The sequence below is a fragment of the Mytilus trossulus genome, chromosome 14 (assembly GCF_036588685.1).
Source record: "Mytilus trossulus isolate FHL-02 chromosome 14, PNRI_Mtr1.1.1.hap1, whole genome shotgun sequence".
Taxonomy (NCBI): domain Eukaryota; kingdom Metazoa; phylum Mollusca; class Bivalvia; order Mytilida; family Mytilidae; genus Mytilus; species Mytilus trossulus.
This window is the reverse complement of record NC_086386.1, coordinates 43,766,966-43,784,128: the sequence shown is the minus strand read 5'-3', so window position 1 is coordinate 43,784,128 and position 17,163 is coordinate 43,766,966. Positions and strand designations below refer to the sequence as shown.

Genomic DNA, 17,163 nt, shown 5'->3' with positions numbered 1-17,163 from the left:
AGCTGCGAACCTCCTGCAAACATTGCAGCTTTTTGCTGCAAGCTTGCGGCAAGTTTGCAGAAACTTTTATGTTTGCAGTAAGATTGCAGGAAACTCTAGAATTTAAGGGATGTTCGCAGCTAGATTGCAGGAATCTTTGATAATTCTATATGTTTGCAAGAACATTGCAAGAATTACATAAAACAAATGAGCATGCCCATTGGTAACTTCCTGGAAGATACAGATTTAAAATTTGAAAATGTTGAAGGTGTTTGAGTCATGTTATCATACAATGGATTAGTATTTAGGGAGCATTTTAGATTGGAAATTAATAGAAAAGTTTTCAAAGACATTTGTTGTAAGTATTGATTCTTCATAGACGTGTAAATATATGAAATTCGTCCCCTCAATAAATACATGCATGAAGTTTTGAAAAACATTTTCAAACACGCATCAACTATAATACAGTACACGAGTCAAGAATGTTTGGAGATTATAACTTATTTTAAAATATTGTGTTGTTCTAATTCAAGTTGAATTATATTAAAATGTTAATTAAAAAGCAGTATTTATTTACAAAATAAATTTCAAATAAACCTTTTATCTTATTTTAGATATGCATTCAACTCATTTTAGCACTTACTTCAACAACAAGAAATCTTAAGACTATTCTTTAAAGGAATTAACCTTTACTATGATAATTATGCAAATAATTAATTATTCGAAATATTATATGTATAGAGTACACGAATATTATCAGATTATTACATCATGATGGCGTTTTGCATATCGCCTGTTTTATCAGCCCTAGCTTCAATATCAGCCCAAGAGTAGCATGGCTCTGGGAACATATATATGTTCCTGCATGGCTTGAGGGCTGATAATACGAAAATAATACAGGCGATATGAAAAATGACATGTCATGATCTTTTTATCATGTGTTTCAACAATGGAGAAAAATAACAGTTTAATATATTGATCCCTTTTAGTTCCCTCTCAGAAGTTAAAAACAAGTGAAAATTTTACGGACGTCGGACGCCAAATTTGTAATGACATCCGATATGAAATCTTTCTAGAAATATTCTCTTTGTGTCAGCTGCATCTATGATACTATGTACATTGCTATTTTACTTACTGTCACACGGGAAAGACTGTAAAACCAATGAACACTATCCACGGTGGGTATGGTTGTCCTGCGAGAGAACGTACTGTGCTGGTGATTTGGTCCTGACGGGTGCTGGTGGGTCCTGATTCTGTGCTGGTGGGTTTGTTTACATTGTATTAGAACGGCAATAAAACGACTGTTTTGTTGCTTAATTTTTCTCTGATGTGTCATAAGTACCATGCAAAGTATATTACAACAATATTATATTGCAAAAGTCGTGCAAGTTCGTTAAACGGAATTGTCCTGACGCTGTGCTGGTGATAAGAAAAACGGTCCTGGTTCTGTGCTCCTATGTCCTGGTTCTGTGCTTTTATATTTTAGTTAAAAGTGGCATATATTCAAGATCATTGATGCTGTACTGTTATTGACTTATTAGCTGTTGTCTGCTTTCTTGAAATTGACATTGTTGTGAATCTGTTTACTGTTATTATAAAAGAAAAAATAACCCTATTTTAAAAAAAAAAATTTAAACTAACTGTAATCTTATTTATTGGCCTGTTAATGGAACCCTTCTGGCCCCCTTTTAAGATAAGAAAATATGTTTACGATTTTCGGGATTACGATCGTTTTGCAAGATAACCAAAATTTATACAATACTTATATAAAGTAGATGATGTGGTATATTTGTTGTCAATGGACAAATTTCCATAAGAAACCAAAGGAAGTATGTGTTAACAACCATACGTCATCGTACGACTACGACCTTCAACAACAACCCATAAAATAAAAATGTAAAAGGTTTTGCATAAAAATGGAGAGCAAAAATATAGAACAAAGGACTTTCTGAGCGTTTGAATCATGTCTTTAGCAGCTTAAAACATATTTGTTTGTGAACAATTGAGTGCTGACTATAAGAATGACAATAGTATTGCGGGTTTGTTTGTTTTGGTTTTTTTTGGGGGGTGGGGAGGGATGGGGATAAGTTAGAGCGAGGTTACAGTGAAAGCTTGGAATAGTTTCCCGTAAGATTCAAAAGTTGTATTGTAAAAGGAAAATGTATCTTATAGAATCACTTGCTGTAAGATTTTTCCAACACATTTTTTTTTGTCTAAACGGTTATCAGGTATTTTTTTTTCGAAAGTTCGATAGAACACTAACACAATTCACTATTTTATGAAAGGGCAGGCTAGAATATGTCAGAGAATGAAGACGAGATAACCTAGAGAACACTAATAAAATTAAGATTTCTTAGCTTTTTACAATTCAAAATAAATATTTTGAAAGCATTACGGGGGAGGAAGTGAACAATGTGTCCTTCTTTTCTATGTATAAATATTTTTCATGAATAAAAATAAAATGTCCCTTGATTATAATTGAAAATGAGTAAATGGAAAAAATACCCAACTAAAATACACTTTTATTTTAATATTGGCAATATCACTAAGCTTTTAAGTTTTGTGTGTCAAACACACCATCTCTGTAGTAATGACTCCTTAAAAAAAACTGAATCTAAAGCCAGATATATCAAACATTTGTGTTTCCATCTATCCGTTTTCAGGACTTTAACAATCAACAATAACACGCCTGGAAAGTAAAATGCGTACTCGGCTGTCTGTAATCGACCATTTTTAGACACCCCAGGCTCCTAAAAAAAACAAGCCGGGGTGGGGGTTCAAAGATGCAAATAAAGTACTTATATCAATATTTTATCTTTTCGTGTACGGTTTATGACCCCTCCTGTGGACTGTCAATTCCGAAATGTGCAAACTGCAATAGTATCAAAACAGCACAGACAATGAATAATAGAGATATAATGTTGTACATATATCAAGAGGAAACTTCTTGCAAAGCATAATTACTCATAGTTAATTATTGTATTTAGTAGAAAAAGGGAATTTAGTGAAAAATAAAATCACTATTTTTGTAGAAATTCACAGACCTTTGTACAGAGATTTTTGTTATGTTTAGCATGGGATCAACATGCACAGTGGTTCATTACCGAGTAAAAAAAATCAAAATGTCTATCTACCTTGCACATTTCAGAAATTTCAGATCAGATAACGAAACTGGTTCCAGCAACATTTATAAGCAATTTAAGATTGTGACCCTCACAGTTTCCATTCACCACAAATATTCTCTTTACAACGAATCATTTTAAATACAAAAATACGTGTTGCATGCAGCCTTTTGTTTATCTATTAATATATGTATACGGATAAAGTTATGAAAGACAGCAGGGTCATCAGGGTGAGGAGTCCATGTCATCTGAAATAATGACCAAGCATAGATCTAGAAAGCGACATATAATCATGACATTAAAAAAAGTCTCTTCTTTTCGACTTTTTTCGAACAAATTGACACATAAAATGAAATATATAGTATTGTGAAATTTTTAACATATTTTAAATACTATATATTGTTATCTGATATTGGACGAAAGATGTTGCCCTTTTATGTTATTATGTAATACAAGTTCAGATCATTTGAAAACACATATTAAACAGCCAAATGGATGCACAAGAGCTAATATAGGAGTCATAGATCCTGTTGGCAAAAATCATCTGGCTAATTTTATTGATTTTGTAACATTTGTTTCAAATATGACCAACTTCTTATCCAAAATCACCAGCACCGTATCAGGACCCACCAGCACAATGGCAGGACCCACCAGCACAGTATCAGGACATGAATAAATTGAGAAAATGCTTAATTTTAATAAATTGCAATGTTTTTTTTCACAAAATTGTTTTGTCGTGTGGATTGCAGTATAGAAGGCGGACTCTATGAGCATTTTTGTTTTATTTTTTCAGTTCGAGATTTTCTGAAAATGAGCATTTTTGTGTTACGCTTACTGAAACAGTTTAGAGGGTCATTTTTTTAATGGTTTATATATGAACCCACAAGAAACGAAATTGAAAAATCTCAACTGTTTTCTTCCATTTTTTATAAGTGAAAACATCATTTTCGTCTTTGTTTACATTTTTTCATTGATCACCAGCACCCGTCAGGACCGAATCAGCAGCACAGTCCGTTCTCTTGCAGGACAACCATACCCACCGTGCTATCGAATACTAGATAACTTTATAACACAGTCTTGGAAAATTCGCAAAACTATTCAAAAAAATGCCAGTCCTAATGAAATAACACACAGAGTAATACGCTTCCATGTAGGCAATGGCAATTTCAAAAGAAGACGACGAGTATTGTATTCTTAATAAGGGCCAAAAATGAACATAAACATTTTACTTACCAATAACCTTAGACTACTATTATATCTCAGGCAACAAACTATGAATAGAGATTAACACAAATAACATTCTCTAAACTCAAGTGATACATAATTTTCTCAAATTAATATTTTGACCGCTTAAGCATTTATAAAACAAAGTGTGAGTGTGAATGATTATATATTAGAAAAAAAATACATTGTCATATCAAAGATATGTAAACATAAAGTTGCTTAGCCCAAATATTACACAAGATGATTTCTGTTAAAAACTGACTGGCATGATAAATGTATATATGGAAATGTCTTTATATGTAGATCATTGCCAAAAAATAGTTTTCTCTTCATGGACCCTTAAATTTGAATAAAAATATATCAGTTTGGTTATCTGTATATGAAGAGAATTTTCTAATAATCAGTAGTAGAATATAAAAGGAGTAGGTCCGGTAAAGACCGATTTTGGCCTCAAATTTCAGTTTCATCTGACGAAAGATTTTGACCACTTTTTAAACACTTTTAAAAGTGTCTATTTCATTTGATTCAATTATTTTTTGTGAAAGATTTTAACTCATTTAGTCATTAAAAACAATCCGATTCAAGCTTAAAAATGAAAAATCTAACAAATATTCGAAAAAATTCCACTTTTCAGATGTTTTTTTGTCAAAAATGAAAGTGGCCGCATCCGTGTTCATCCTCAATCTTTATATATGTTATGTACTATCATAAAATACAACATCTATTTCAATATTTTAGATGAACACGAATGCGGCCACTTTCGTTTTACACGGAAACCGTCTAAAATTTTACTAAAATGCTGGAATTGTGAAGATTTCAGTAATTTAGCATGACTTAATGGTGCTAGTACTCAATATATGTGCATTGTATGGTCAAACACAGCCAATATTTATGTAACAGAACCATTCTACTATCCAATAAATAACTAAAAGTTTACATTTGAACAATTTTGTAAAACTGCTATAGTTTGGGGCCAAAAAGGGCTCTTACCGGACCTACTCCTTTAAAACAATTATGTTTGTTATTTTAATTCTGTCCTTTATAAACTCAATGTCACTTTGTAATATATGTCATAAGTGGTATATATATGTAGATCTTTTTCCTTATGCCAGAATTCAAAATAAATTGAAATATCGGTAATTATAGTATTTGGAAAAATTGGAGAAATGCAGACAAATTAAACCCTTTTATGTAATTTCAACTTTAAATTTTAAATCATGTTTATAAAGAATTTGGTCTTGTGTCAAATAACCTCATCAGAGCTTCATAATTGAACCTTCGATAACATTCGTGAATATCTAAGATCAACACACGATGTATCGTATTTACATTAAATATCCTAAAAATAGAAACAACATTCCCAAGATTCATTCGATATTATTTGATTTCATCATACTTCGAGAAGGATAACAACCGAGTATTTTTCATAACAAATACTTTTCTAACATTAGATTTTCTTGAATGATCAGGAACCTTCGTTTTTGAGTATATAAAAGGCGATATACTGTAAAGACAAGAATCATAGCAAAATAGACGACGATTAAGAAGTGAGAACAGAGGGTAAAAGCTAACAAATAAAAACACAGGAGACCCAGAAAGAAAACAGCGGTATACTACTGTTCCCTTTATCTATATAATCTGGTATGTAATTAATTTTATTTAACATTTTTACAATTAAAATAACTAGTGCAGTTACTTCAAATTGACAATGTACGCATTATTAAAATTTACATTTTTTTCCCTGTTTCAATATTGATAAAGTAAAGGAGAATATCAAGTTATAGAATTATATTAACTTTCATATTAAAATGTATTCCTTTTTTGGTGTTACATAGGTATTTTTTCTGTAAAAGCTTACTGCAAGTAACAGATCCTGTATGAAATCACTGCGGACCAATAAACAAAGTTCAAACACAATAAATTAATATGATTTGCAGCTAGTTTTTGATAATAATTTTAAAGATACAAATAATGTTTATATGAAGATGATAAAAGATCAATGTCAATTCTTTGGTCAGACAATTATTAATGTACCTCTCTCTATTTATTTTCTAGCAGTAAGTCAGCTATTTCAAAGTTTACCATTCCAAGTAAAAGTTGGTTTAATCTCAGTTATACAGAAATATTATAAAAATAATTATTTTATTTCCAGATTATTTATCGAAGACAAAAGTGAAATAACTAGATATGGCAGGAAAAGGTCCAGCTATTGGAATTGATCTAGGAACAACATACTCTTGTGTTGGTGTTTTCCAGCACGGAAAAGTAGACATCATTGCCAACGACCAGGGGAACAGAACAACTCCAAGTTATGTGGCTTTCACGGATACTGAAAGACTGGTTGGCGATGCAGCTAAAAATCAAGTCGCATTGAACGCTACAAATACAATATTCGATGCCAAGAGACTGATCGGCAGAAATTTTAGTGATTCAACAGTTCAGTCAGACATGAAACATTGGCCATTCAAAGTCATCAATAGCGGAGGCAAGCCAAAACTACAAGCTGAACACAAAGGCGAAACAAAAACATTTAGTCCAGAAGAAATAAGTTCAATGGTATTAGTTAAAATGAAAGAAACTGCCGAAGCTTATCTCGGACAGAAAGTTACAGATGCCGTCATCACCGTACCTGCATACTTTAATGATTCTCAAAGACTAGCTACAAAGGATGCTGGTTTTATTGCAGGACTTAATGTACTAAGAATAATTAACGAACCAACGGCTGCTGCTCTGGCTTATGGTCTGGATAAGAATTTATCAGGCGAGAAAAACGTTTTAATATTTGATTTAGGCGGAGGAACATTCGATGTCTCTATTCTTACGATAGACGAGGGTTCATTGTTCGAAGTTCGCTCAACGGCTGGAGATACTCACCTTGGTGGCGAAGACTTTGACAACAGAATGGTCAGTCATTTTATGAATGAATTCAAAAGAAAATGTGGTAAAGACATTTCTGGTAACAATCGTGCACTCAGAAGATTGAGAACTGCTTGTGAGAAAGCTAAGAGAACATTATCAAGCAGTACAGAGGCAAACGTTGAGATAGACTCATTGTTTGAGGGAACAGACTTTTACACGAAAATAACAAGAGCTCGATTTGAAGAACTGTGCTCAGATTTGTTCAGAACGACACTTGAACCAGTTGAAAAAGCTTTAAGAGACGCTAAACTTGATAAAAGTAGTATTCAAGAGATTGTACTTGTCGGAGGTTCTACAAGGATACCGAAAATACAGAAAATGCTGTCAGAATTTATGAATGGGAAAGATCTAAATAAATCGGTCAATCCAGATGAAGCTGTTGCTTACGGTGCGGCTGTCCAAGCTGCTATCCTGTCAGGCGATCGTAGCGACACAATCAAAGATGTACTTTTAGTTGACGTAGCTCCATTGTCCCTTGGTATCGAAACTGCAGGTGGTGTAATGGCCAAACTTATTGACAGGAATACAAAAATCCCTACAAAGGCTTCTCAGATATTTACAACGTATTCAGATAACCAACCAGCAGTTAGCATTCAGGTTTTTGAAGGTGAAAGGGCTATGACCAAAGACAATAATCATTTGGGAAATTTCGATCTAACTGGTATACCCCCAGCTCCTCGAGGTGTGCCTAAGATTGAAGTAGAATTCGATATTGATGCAAACGGACTTTTAAATGTTTCGGCTAAGGACCAAAGCAGTGGAAATTCAAAGAAAATTACAATCACCAATGACAGAGGAAGGCTCAGTAAAGAGGACATTGATCGAATGGTTTCAGATGCAGAGAAATATAAAGAAGAAGATGAAAAACAAACGCAGCGTATTACTTCAAGAAATCAATTGGAAAACTACATATTCAGTGTTAAGCAAGCTATCGGGGATTCTGGAGACAAGCTGTCAACACAGGACAAAGAGGATTTAGGTAAAGCATGTGAAGAGTCACTCAAATGGTTAGACAACAATTCTCTGGCAGAAAAAGAAGAATACGATGACAAAATGAAAGAATTACAGAAAGAATGTTCCCCTGTCATGTCAAAACTTCACGGTGGTGCTCAAAATGGACCATCAAATAGTACAGGTGGTCAAAGCTCTTCAAATGGACCTACCGTAGAAGAAGTCGATTAAACTGTTGCACACTAAATACTTTGTATTATAATTAACTCATTTATAACTTGTTGGTATAGTTACAGTTGTTACGATTTGTTGTTAACAGTATTTTTTTTTAAATTTATAAATGTTAAGTTTATAACTCAATATTTGTTTTGAAAAATAAATAAAATGTTTTAAAAGTTGAAATGTCTACGTTATTTAAAGAAAGCATTTTAAAAAATATGACTGTGTAATATTTCAAATGTGTCCTAAAATTATGCACTGAAAGCGAATCACCATCCGATGACCATGATTAAATCAGAGACTGAACGATCTTTGAAATTCAAGTCCATCAAGTTAAGGCTGATATCTGATACTTTCAGTAGACACGTCTGTTTGGTGTGTACATCTTGGGTTATTGTGTAAGGGGAAAACTATTTCGGTTTGAAAGAACGAAATTGTTGCTTGGATTTGATAAACGATATAAAAGACTCATTGCATATTCAATTTTTAATTTCCTGCAAACACGTTTTTTTAAAGTTCTTATACGAAAACTCAAAGTGATGGCTGACTGGTACAATTGAAAGGGGTTGTTACATCTAGATAGATAGATCTTTATTGTCATTAACTAAATAATATAGTTACAGAGGTGAAATATATACAATACAACACATTTTGTAGGAACTAGTTGAAACTTTCCACATGACCGTTTGGCTGTATAAGTGTAAAGAGTTTTCAAGCGAATGTCTTTTGTTATTATTTTGTGTTTTGTATACTGCTGCTTCAGCTTGTTCTTTGGCGATTTTTCGTATTTAATACTTTTTTGTCGGTCTCTCTCTCTGGGACAAAGGATTATTTATTCTTCCTTTGGTATATTCCGCCTCTTTATATATGTACAAAATCCATCAGAGTGTAATGCTGTCAAATTTTTGTCTCTCAACGGGATTTCAGCTCATATATTTGATGCATTATACCAATCGCTTAGCCCTATGTGTAATGTACTAGACCACTCGACCACATCATCCGTTAATAAAAATATATCTTCAATAGTCGTATTGTTACTTTGTCACGTAAGAAGAATACAGAGATATACATGTCATATTTAAGTTATCCACAATATTATTCGTTACCAATCTTACAATAGATGAATTTATTCATATATATATATATATATATACGTGTGTGTATTTTAAAAATCAACTTCAACATGTTAAAGTAGATCTTTACTTTCTGTTTTACTGGGCTGGAACCTGCAAATTTATTTCTCACTTCTATGGCAATAACCCCTAGCATTGCACAGCCTTTCTTTAACTATAATAACTGATAAAGAGCTATAGGAAGATGTGGTATGAGTGCCAATGAGACACCTCTCCATCCAAATAACAATTTATAAAAGTAAACCATTATAGGTCAATGTACGGCCTTCGACATGGAGCCTTGACTCACACCGAACAACAAGCTATAAAGGGCCCCAAAATTACTAGCGTAAACCCATTCAATCGGGAAAACCAACGGTACGTCTAATCTATATAAAAAAAACGAGAAACGAGAAACACGTATAGATTACCTAAACAAACGACAACTACTGTACATCAGATTACTGATCATGACTTAAGACAGGTGCAAACATTTGAAGCGGGATTAAACGTTTTAATGGTACCAAACCTTCTCCCTTTTTCTGAACAATAGCATTACATCATAGAAAAACACACGATAACATATCAATTGGCAGGCTTAACTCAACCAAGAAACGTATATTTACACACTATGAACGAATAAATTTGATAGATTTTGTTTTGGGAGGTGTTATTCTCCCGTAGCGCCCACTTCGTCAAAATTATCTCCCCATTACGCCAGTTAATTTTCACAATCGTAGAAACGGAAGCCATTGTAGGGATGACGCGCTACCAATTTTGCTCTTGGAAACCGATAAGTTTATCCACATTGCACCATTACGATCCTTATATGTCAGATGTATATTTAAAGACAAATGTATCAACTAGCTATCAGTTAATTATCTTGTCTCCATTGATTCCACTTTAAACTATTGTTTAATCGGGTGTCAGGTGGAATTTTCGAAAATTCATAAACATTTAAAAAAATTCTAATTAAATATTTCGTGGAAGGGCAGACTAGATTTGTTTAGTGTATGAAAACTATAAACTCTAGTTATCACTCACACAAAAATAGAACTTTTCGAAGATATGCATTTTCATCATCCATCTTAAAAGACTGTCGTCAAGTACTTTCAGTAAAAAAATAACTTTTCGAACACACTTTCTCTGTTTTTGTGACTCATTAGATAGGTATTTACTTGACCCATATATTTCATCTTTTAGTACTGTGATTTTTTTGTGTTATAACGTCAACCTGTAGCTTTAATATATAAAAATAATAGAATCTGAAGCGAGACGATGTATGAAATATTCTTACTTTCTCCGATGTCAAGACAAAATACTCATCTCAAACACGCCCTAACATAAAAAGGTGCACTCGATTTTCTCTTTTCGATACAATTGTTTCCCATTTTTTGGATTTTTTTCTTCAGTCACATAATGGAAGGGCAGACACGAAAATTACGAAACTGATAGATTGATATGTTATCCGTCCGTGGTAATTTTTTCCAAAAAATCGGAGGTTATGCATTTTTGTCATCCAACTTGAAAGATACCCATGTCGTCGACTTGATAACTTATTGTTCTGCTTAACTATGAACTAGATAAATTGAAAACTTATGCAAAAGGTGTTTTAATATAAAACTCCTTGTTATTGAGAAGAAAATTGCAATTTTGTTTGTTTCTATTCACTTTTAAAATTTTTGACACTATAGTAAACAATACAGTAAACATTTATCGCCTTCTCTAATAAAGAGCTTCGATTCTTTTGTTCTTTTTCAACCTGGTTTCCGACTGAATTGCAATACATAATACATGAATAGCTGCATTCTCTTCTCATCAGTGTATTTGAAGGTTATGCAATCAGCTACTTAGTAAACTAAGTAAATTATGTATATATAGATATCAACATAATCTGACATTATATTTTTATGTCATATCTCATCTTAACGTTTGGTGAATAGGACAGGAAATAGTGCTAACTGTGCTACGATAGATGGTCCTCGACGAGTTCCATTTTAAGGATTTGACCTCAAAATAAGTTGTGAAAACATCGGGTCGTGCATAATGTTGATTACATTCAGGATTTTCCTTTCAAACTGAGACATAGTAAGTAACCTTTTACATGTGAAAATAAATTGTCAAATATAATTTGATAATTTTTTATTCAATATGATACTAAATGGGTCCTAAATAAGACCGTTTTCGTATTTGTATTTGTCCATGTTATAAACAAAGAAGGATAACTCAACAACATTATAGGAAACATGACTTCAATCATTTACAGAATTATGTGACGAGGGTAACGTCTACATGAGAGTCATCAGTGGCTATCAAATAAAACAAACAGCTGGCTAAATCAAGTACAAAGTTGACATGCATTTAATCCAAACATTTCCAGAAAAAATATTGAAATAAGACATCTGCAATCTTTTCATGAGTTTGGGTCCTCAATGCTCTCAAACTTTATACTTACTTGGCTTTCTAAATATTTTGTCACTGATGAGTCTTGTGTAGGCAAAATGCCCGTCTGGCGTATCAAATTATAAGCCTGATACCTTTCTAATCTTTCAAGATTTCATAAACAGTTTTACAAAAAAACATCATTGATAATCACTGTCAACACGAAGATGCTGGTAATCAATGTCAACACAAACATGCTGGAGAGTTGTCTCATTGGCACTCACACCACATCTTCCTATTTCTATTTACTACATGTACTACTTTGTCGGCTATACCATCGATGACGAAACGTCCACCAGCAGATACATGGAGGTTGTAAAAACTCATCACATATACCAGGATTATAATTTTAGCATGCAAAATAACATCTTAGCCTTTGAGATGACTCTACCAGTAATTTAATGTTTTCATGTATGACATATATGAACATTATCATTTTTGTAACAAGTTAAATTACTTAAACAGATATTCAAAACTTTAAGATAACATTAATCAATCAACATCAGCTGCTTACAACAAGGTAAATAACAGTAATTATAGCACACAATAAGTAGTCATGCATCTACAAAGTGCATTTTATTTATTTACGGTTAAGTTTTAATCAACTTATTCCATTGTTGGTGCTTAATTCCCCTGTACTATTTAATGGTCTATTTTGGCATCGTAATGAAGTTTTGTCATGACGGTCGTATACCTACTTTCTGCAGGTCTTCTATTTTGACCATAAGTTCATTTCTCTGCCAGAGAGCAATTATCCATTCATTTAACCCAAATCGTCGTGATGGCGACCACTGTTATTTGATTGCCCGTATGACCCTCCATACATTTTGATAACTGTCCCAGCTGAAGTGTCTTGAGAGTAGGATAATTAATCCTGCAATTCATGGTCCATGAACTCTTCTCAGATTTGCGTTTATGGCAATATGGCAACTTTAATGGGCTTTATAGAGTTTGATACCGTTCAAAAAAGGGGCAAAAGTAGGCAATATCAGTTGGAGGTGGGAGTCTTTTGATTTCTGCTACGTGAATGGTATGGGGTATAGGTATTAATTGTCCTCGTACATGATTAAAGAACACAAATGAGGTATAATATGGCCAAAAGAAATCTTGTCTGTAAAACCCAGGTCACCCATTTGTTAGAAATAATAAATTATAATTCCCTAGCAAGACAATCAAGTCAGATTTACTTCCAGCCAGTATGAATAGACTGCTGTAACTATAAGGTTGTACTTAAAAGACAAAGAAACACAGTTTGGTCAATGTTTACTTCTGAAGGTCGTATAGGCAATCGGAAAAAAGACTTAAAAAGAAAACAAATCTGTAGGTTGAGTTCAAACTATATTTTTGAATGGCACAATTTATGTCTTATTTGACTGACCATTTCGCTTAACACTAAATCCCTGGGGTGCGTTTTAGGTGGATTGAAGTCTCTGATGCTTGACTTTATTTTAATATTAATTGTTTTTGGCTTTTAACTTGCTTCCAGTAACTGTGAGTACTCTCGAATCGTACGTTCGTGTGAATTTGACCGGCTGACACAACTTGTAATGCAGTTTTGTTAATAAATGTTTACTTATTTTGTGTTACATCTCGTCTCATTATTTGTAATATGTACAAAATAAGTTCTTAAAAAAGTATTAAGTTTTATAAATATTCACTTCTATTATCGTACTATAAACATCTTCGTACACCATATTCAACACCATTTTGTCCCATGTTGAAGTTGTCTTTTGACATGGCTTTACATATTTTATCATAGAGCAATTTGTTTTGTTCAGTGTATGTGTAATTGCCTTTGTAAATAAATAGTAAAATCACAAAAAAACTGAGCTCCGAGGAAAATTCAATTGTCAAGTCCCTAATCAAATGTCAAAATCAAATGACAAAACACATCAAACGAATGGACGACAACTGTCATATTCCTGACTTTGTACAGGCATTTTTAGATGTAAAAAAAATGCGGATTGAACCATTTTAATAGCGCTTAACCTCTTACGTCTTTGACAGTCGCATTAAATTCCATTATATTTACAACGATGCATGAACGAAACAGACATAACAAACTAAAGTTAAAATATGATGGGTACAGCAGTGTTTCGTTTTGGTCAAGTTAAGTCATTTGAATTGATATGTAATAGTTTGTCTTACTATTTTCTTTGTTGTAATGTTTCCTAATGTTTCAGTTAAGGTTGCAGGTCGGTCACTATTACAACCTTTAAACCCGCTGCATTTGTTTGAAAATGTCCGAAGTAAGAAACAGTTGTTCAGTAGTTTTCATTTGTTGGTATGGTTTAAAAGTGTTTCTCGTTTCTTGTGGTTTTTTTTTACATAAATAAGACGTCTGTTTGAATTGTTTTACACTAGTCATGTTGGGACCCTCTCAAGCCTTTTTAGATAGAGTTGCTGATTTTCAGATTATTTATTTCAAATCAATATTATCCCCCAAAGAGTTTAAGATTTATAAGTATTGCGCTTAATTATTTTTGAAATTTCATATTAAAGTTTAGCTGGTTTGGCATTGTGTTTTGCGAACGTTTGATATACAAAATTAAAGGCGTGGTAGCTGAATTTCGGCCATTACCACTTTTAATTTTTTATTTTCAGATTATTTATAGTAAACAAAAGTGACATAACTTGATATGTCAGTAAAAAGTCCAGCAATTGGAATTGATTTAGGAACAACGTGTGTTGGCGTTTTCCAGCATGGAAAAGTTGAAATAATTGTCAACGACCAGGGAAACAGAAGAACTCCGAGTTATGTGGCTTTCACGGATACTGAAAGACTGGTTGGTGATGCAGCAAAACATAAAATTGCTATGAATGCTGAAAATACAATTTGCGATGTCAAAAGATTTATTACCAGAAACTTTAAAGATTCAACAATACAGGCAAATATAAAACATTGGCCCTTTAAAGTAATCCAAAAAGGATGCAAGGCAAATATACAAGCTGAATACAAAGCAGAAACAATGACATTTTCCCCAGAGGAAATAAGTTCAATGGTATTGGTAAGAATGAAAGAAACCGCTGAAGCTTATCTCGGACAGAAAGTTACAGATGCCGTCATTACAGTACCTGCACACTTTAATAATTCTCAAAGACTAGCCACAAAGGATGCATGTTTTATTGCAGGACTTAATGTACTGCAAATGATGAACGAGTCAATAGCTGCTGCTTTAGCATACAGTCTTGACAGGAATTTATCAGGCGAGGAAAACGTCTAAATATTTGATTTTGGAGGAGGAGCATTCGACGTGTTAATTGTTACAATTGTTGATGGTCATTGTTAGAGGTTCGCTCATCAGCCGGAAATAGTCACCTTGGAGGCTATGATTTTGACAACAGAATGGTTAATCATTTTGTAAATGAGTTCAAGAGAAAGTATAAAATTGGATATTTCTGCAATCAGAAAACTGAGAACAGCTTGTGAGAAAGCCAAGAGAACATTATCCAGCAGTACAGAGGTAATTGCATTGTGCGATTCTTTGTTTGAGGATATAAACTTTCACTCAAAGATAACAAGAACACGATTTGTAGAACTGTGTGCAGATTTGTTCAGAGGAACATTTGAACCTGTTAAAAAGGTGTTAAGAGACGCTAAACTTGATAAACGTAGTATTGACGAAATTGTACTTGTAGGAGGTTCTACAAGGATACCAAAAAATACAGACAATACTATCTAAATTTATGAATGGGAAAGAACTTAATAAATCTGTCAATCCTGATGAAGCTGTTGCTTGTGGTGCAGATGTCCAAGCAGCTATACTACCAGGCAGTCATAATGACATCATAAAAGATATACTTTTATTTGACGTAACTCCTTAGTCCGTTGGTATTGAAACTCCTGGTGGCGTCATGACCAAAGTGATTCAAAGAAATACAAATATCCCTGTTAAGGTTTCAAAGCTATTTTCAACGTATTCAGATAATCAACCTTCATTCAGTATTGTTGTTTTTGAAGGTGAAAGGGCAATGACAAAAGACAATAATTTTCTTGGAAAAGTCGATCTTACTGGTATACCTCCAAATCCTCGCGGTGAACCCAAGATTGAAGTGAAGTTTGCTATTGATGTATATGACTTTTGAATGTTTCGGCTATAGACCAAAGCACTGGAAATTCAACGAAAATAACCAGAACAAATGATAGAGGAAGGCTTAGTAACGCGGAAATCGATCGAATGGTTTCCGATGCTGCGAAATATAAAGAAGAAGATGAAAAACGAAAGCAGTGTCTCACAGCAAGAAATCATCTTGAACACTATACATTTCATGTGAAACAGGCTTTTGAAGAGTCACTCAATTGGCTTGATAATACTTCTCTGGCGGAGAAAGAAGAATACGAGAATGAAATGAAAAAAATACAAAAAGCGTGCAACTTTTAATATTGAAACATCACAGTGGTATAACAAATAGGTCTGATGATAAAATGACTGTAAATGCTCTTCACAGGAACATATGTGAAAACATATGACTAAATTTCCGAATGGCCAGTTTGTTAAATATCGATATTTCTACTCATAAAGGAGAGGGTCTCCAATTAACACCTTTCCATTCTATAAAAAAAGTTTCTGTTCGTCCGTATATTGTTCCCATGAAAGATTAGCCTTTACTCACCAGGTAATCAGAGTTTTTCCGATATTGTTTTGCATGATTTATTTGAGCATGTACACGTGTGAAACGTTTTTACATTCTTCTCATCACAGCTTCTGGTTACCAAATACTGATTCGAATTATAATGTAATCTAACACAAAATGTCCACGTATGACATTTTCATAAACTTTATATATAATAATAGTAATAGCTTCCTTATTTGTTATCAAGCTTTATTTGATCATCATACCCTGTGATTCATTTTCAGGTACACTCTAGTACTTCCTTTTAATCGAATATTTGTAAAAAAATAATTAAATATGGCGGGATTGCATGAGATATTTAAGTCTAATATCTTTTCCGTGGAAAGACGTTTTGATTTCGTTTTGTTTTGTTTTGTTTTCTTCATTCGACTTTTTTGTTTTTTTGCGCTGTATATGTGTTATTCAAAGTTGACTAGATCTTGGTACATGATTTCGAATGGTTTATATGCTTTTCAAACTGACCACGCTTAACCGAGACCTTTCTTTGTAAGAGTTATCCACATGAACATTGGGTTTTTTTTCTCGTGCAGACTACTTCTTCGAAACCTTTATCTTCGAAA

At 33.2% G+C, this 17,163-nt stretch overlaps 1 protein-coding gene and 1 pseudogene across 1 annotated transcript; both read left to right on the top strand.

The window, feature by feature from the left end:
• Positions 1-5,827: 5,827 nt before the first annotated feature.
• LOC134697163 (heat shock protein 70 B2-like) lies at positions 5,828-8,597 on the top strand. Its single transcript, XM_063559235.1, has 2 exons — positions 5,828-5,966; positions 6,478-8,597. The coding sequence occupies exon 2, from the start codon at positions 6,513-6,515 to the stop codon at positions 8,424-8,426; it is 1,914 nt and encodes a 637-aa protein (XP_063415305.1). The 5' UTR covers positions 5,828-5,966; positions 6,478-6,512; the 3' UTR covers positions 8,427-8,597.
• A 6,010-nt stretch (positions 8,598-14,607) lies between these two features.
• Positions 14,608-16,350, top strand: LOC134697794 (heat shock 70 kDa protein-like; annotated as a pseudogene).
• The last annotated feature ends 813 nt before the right edge of the window (positions 16,351-17,163 follow it).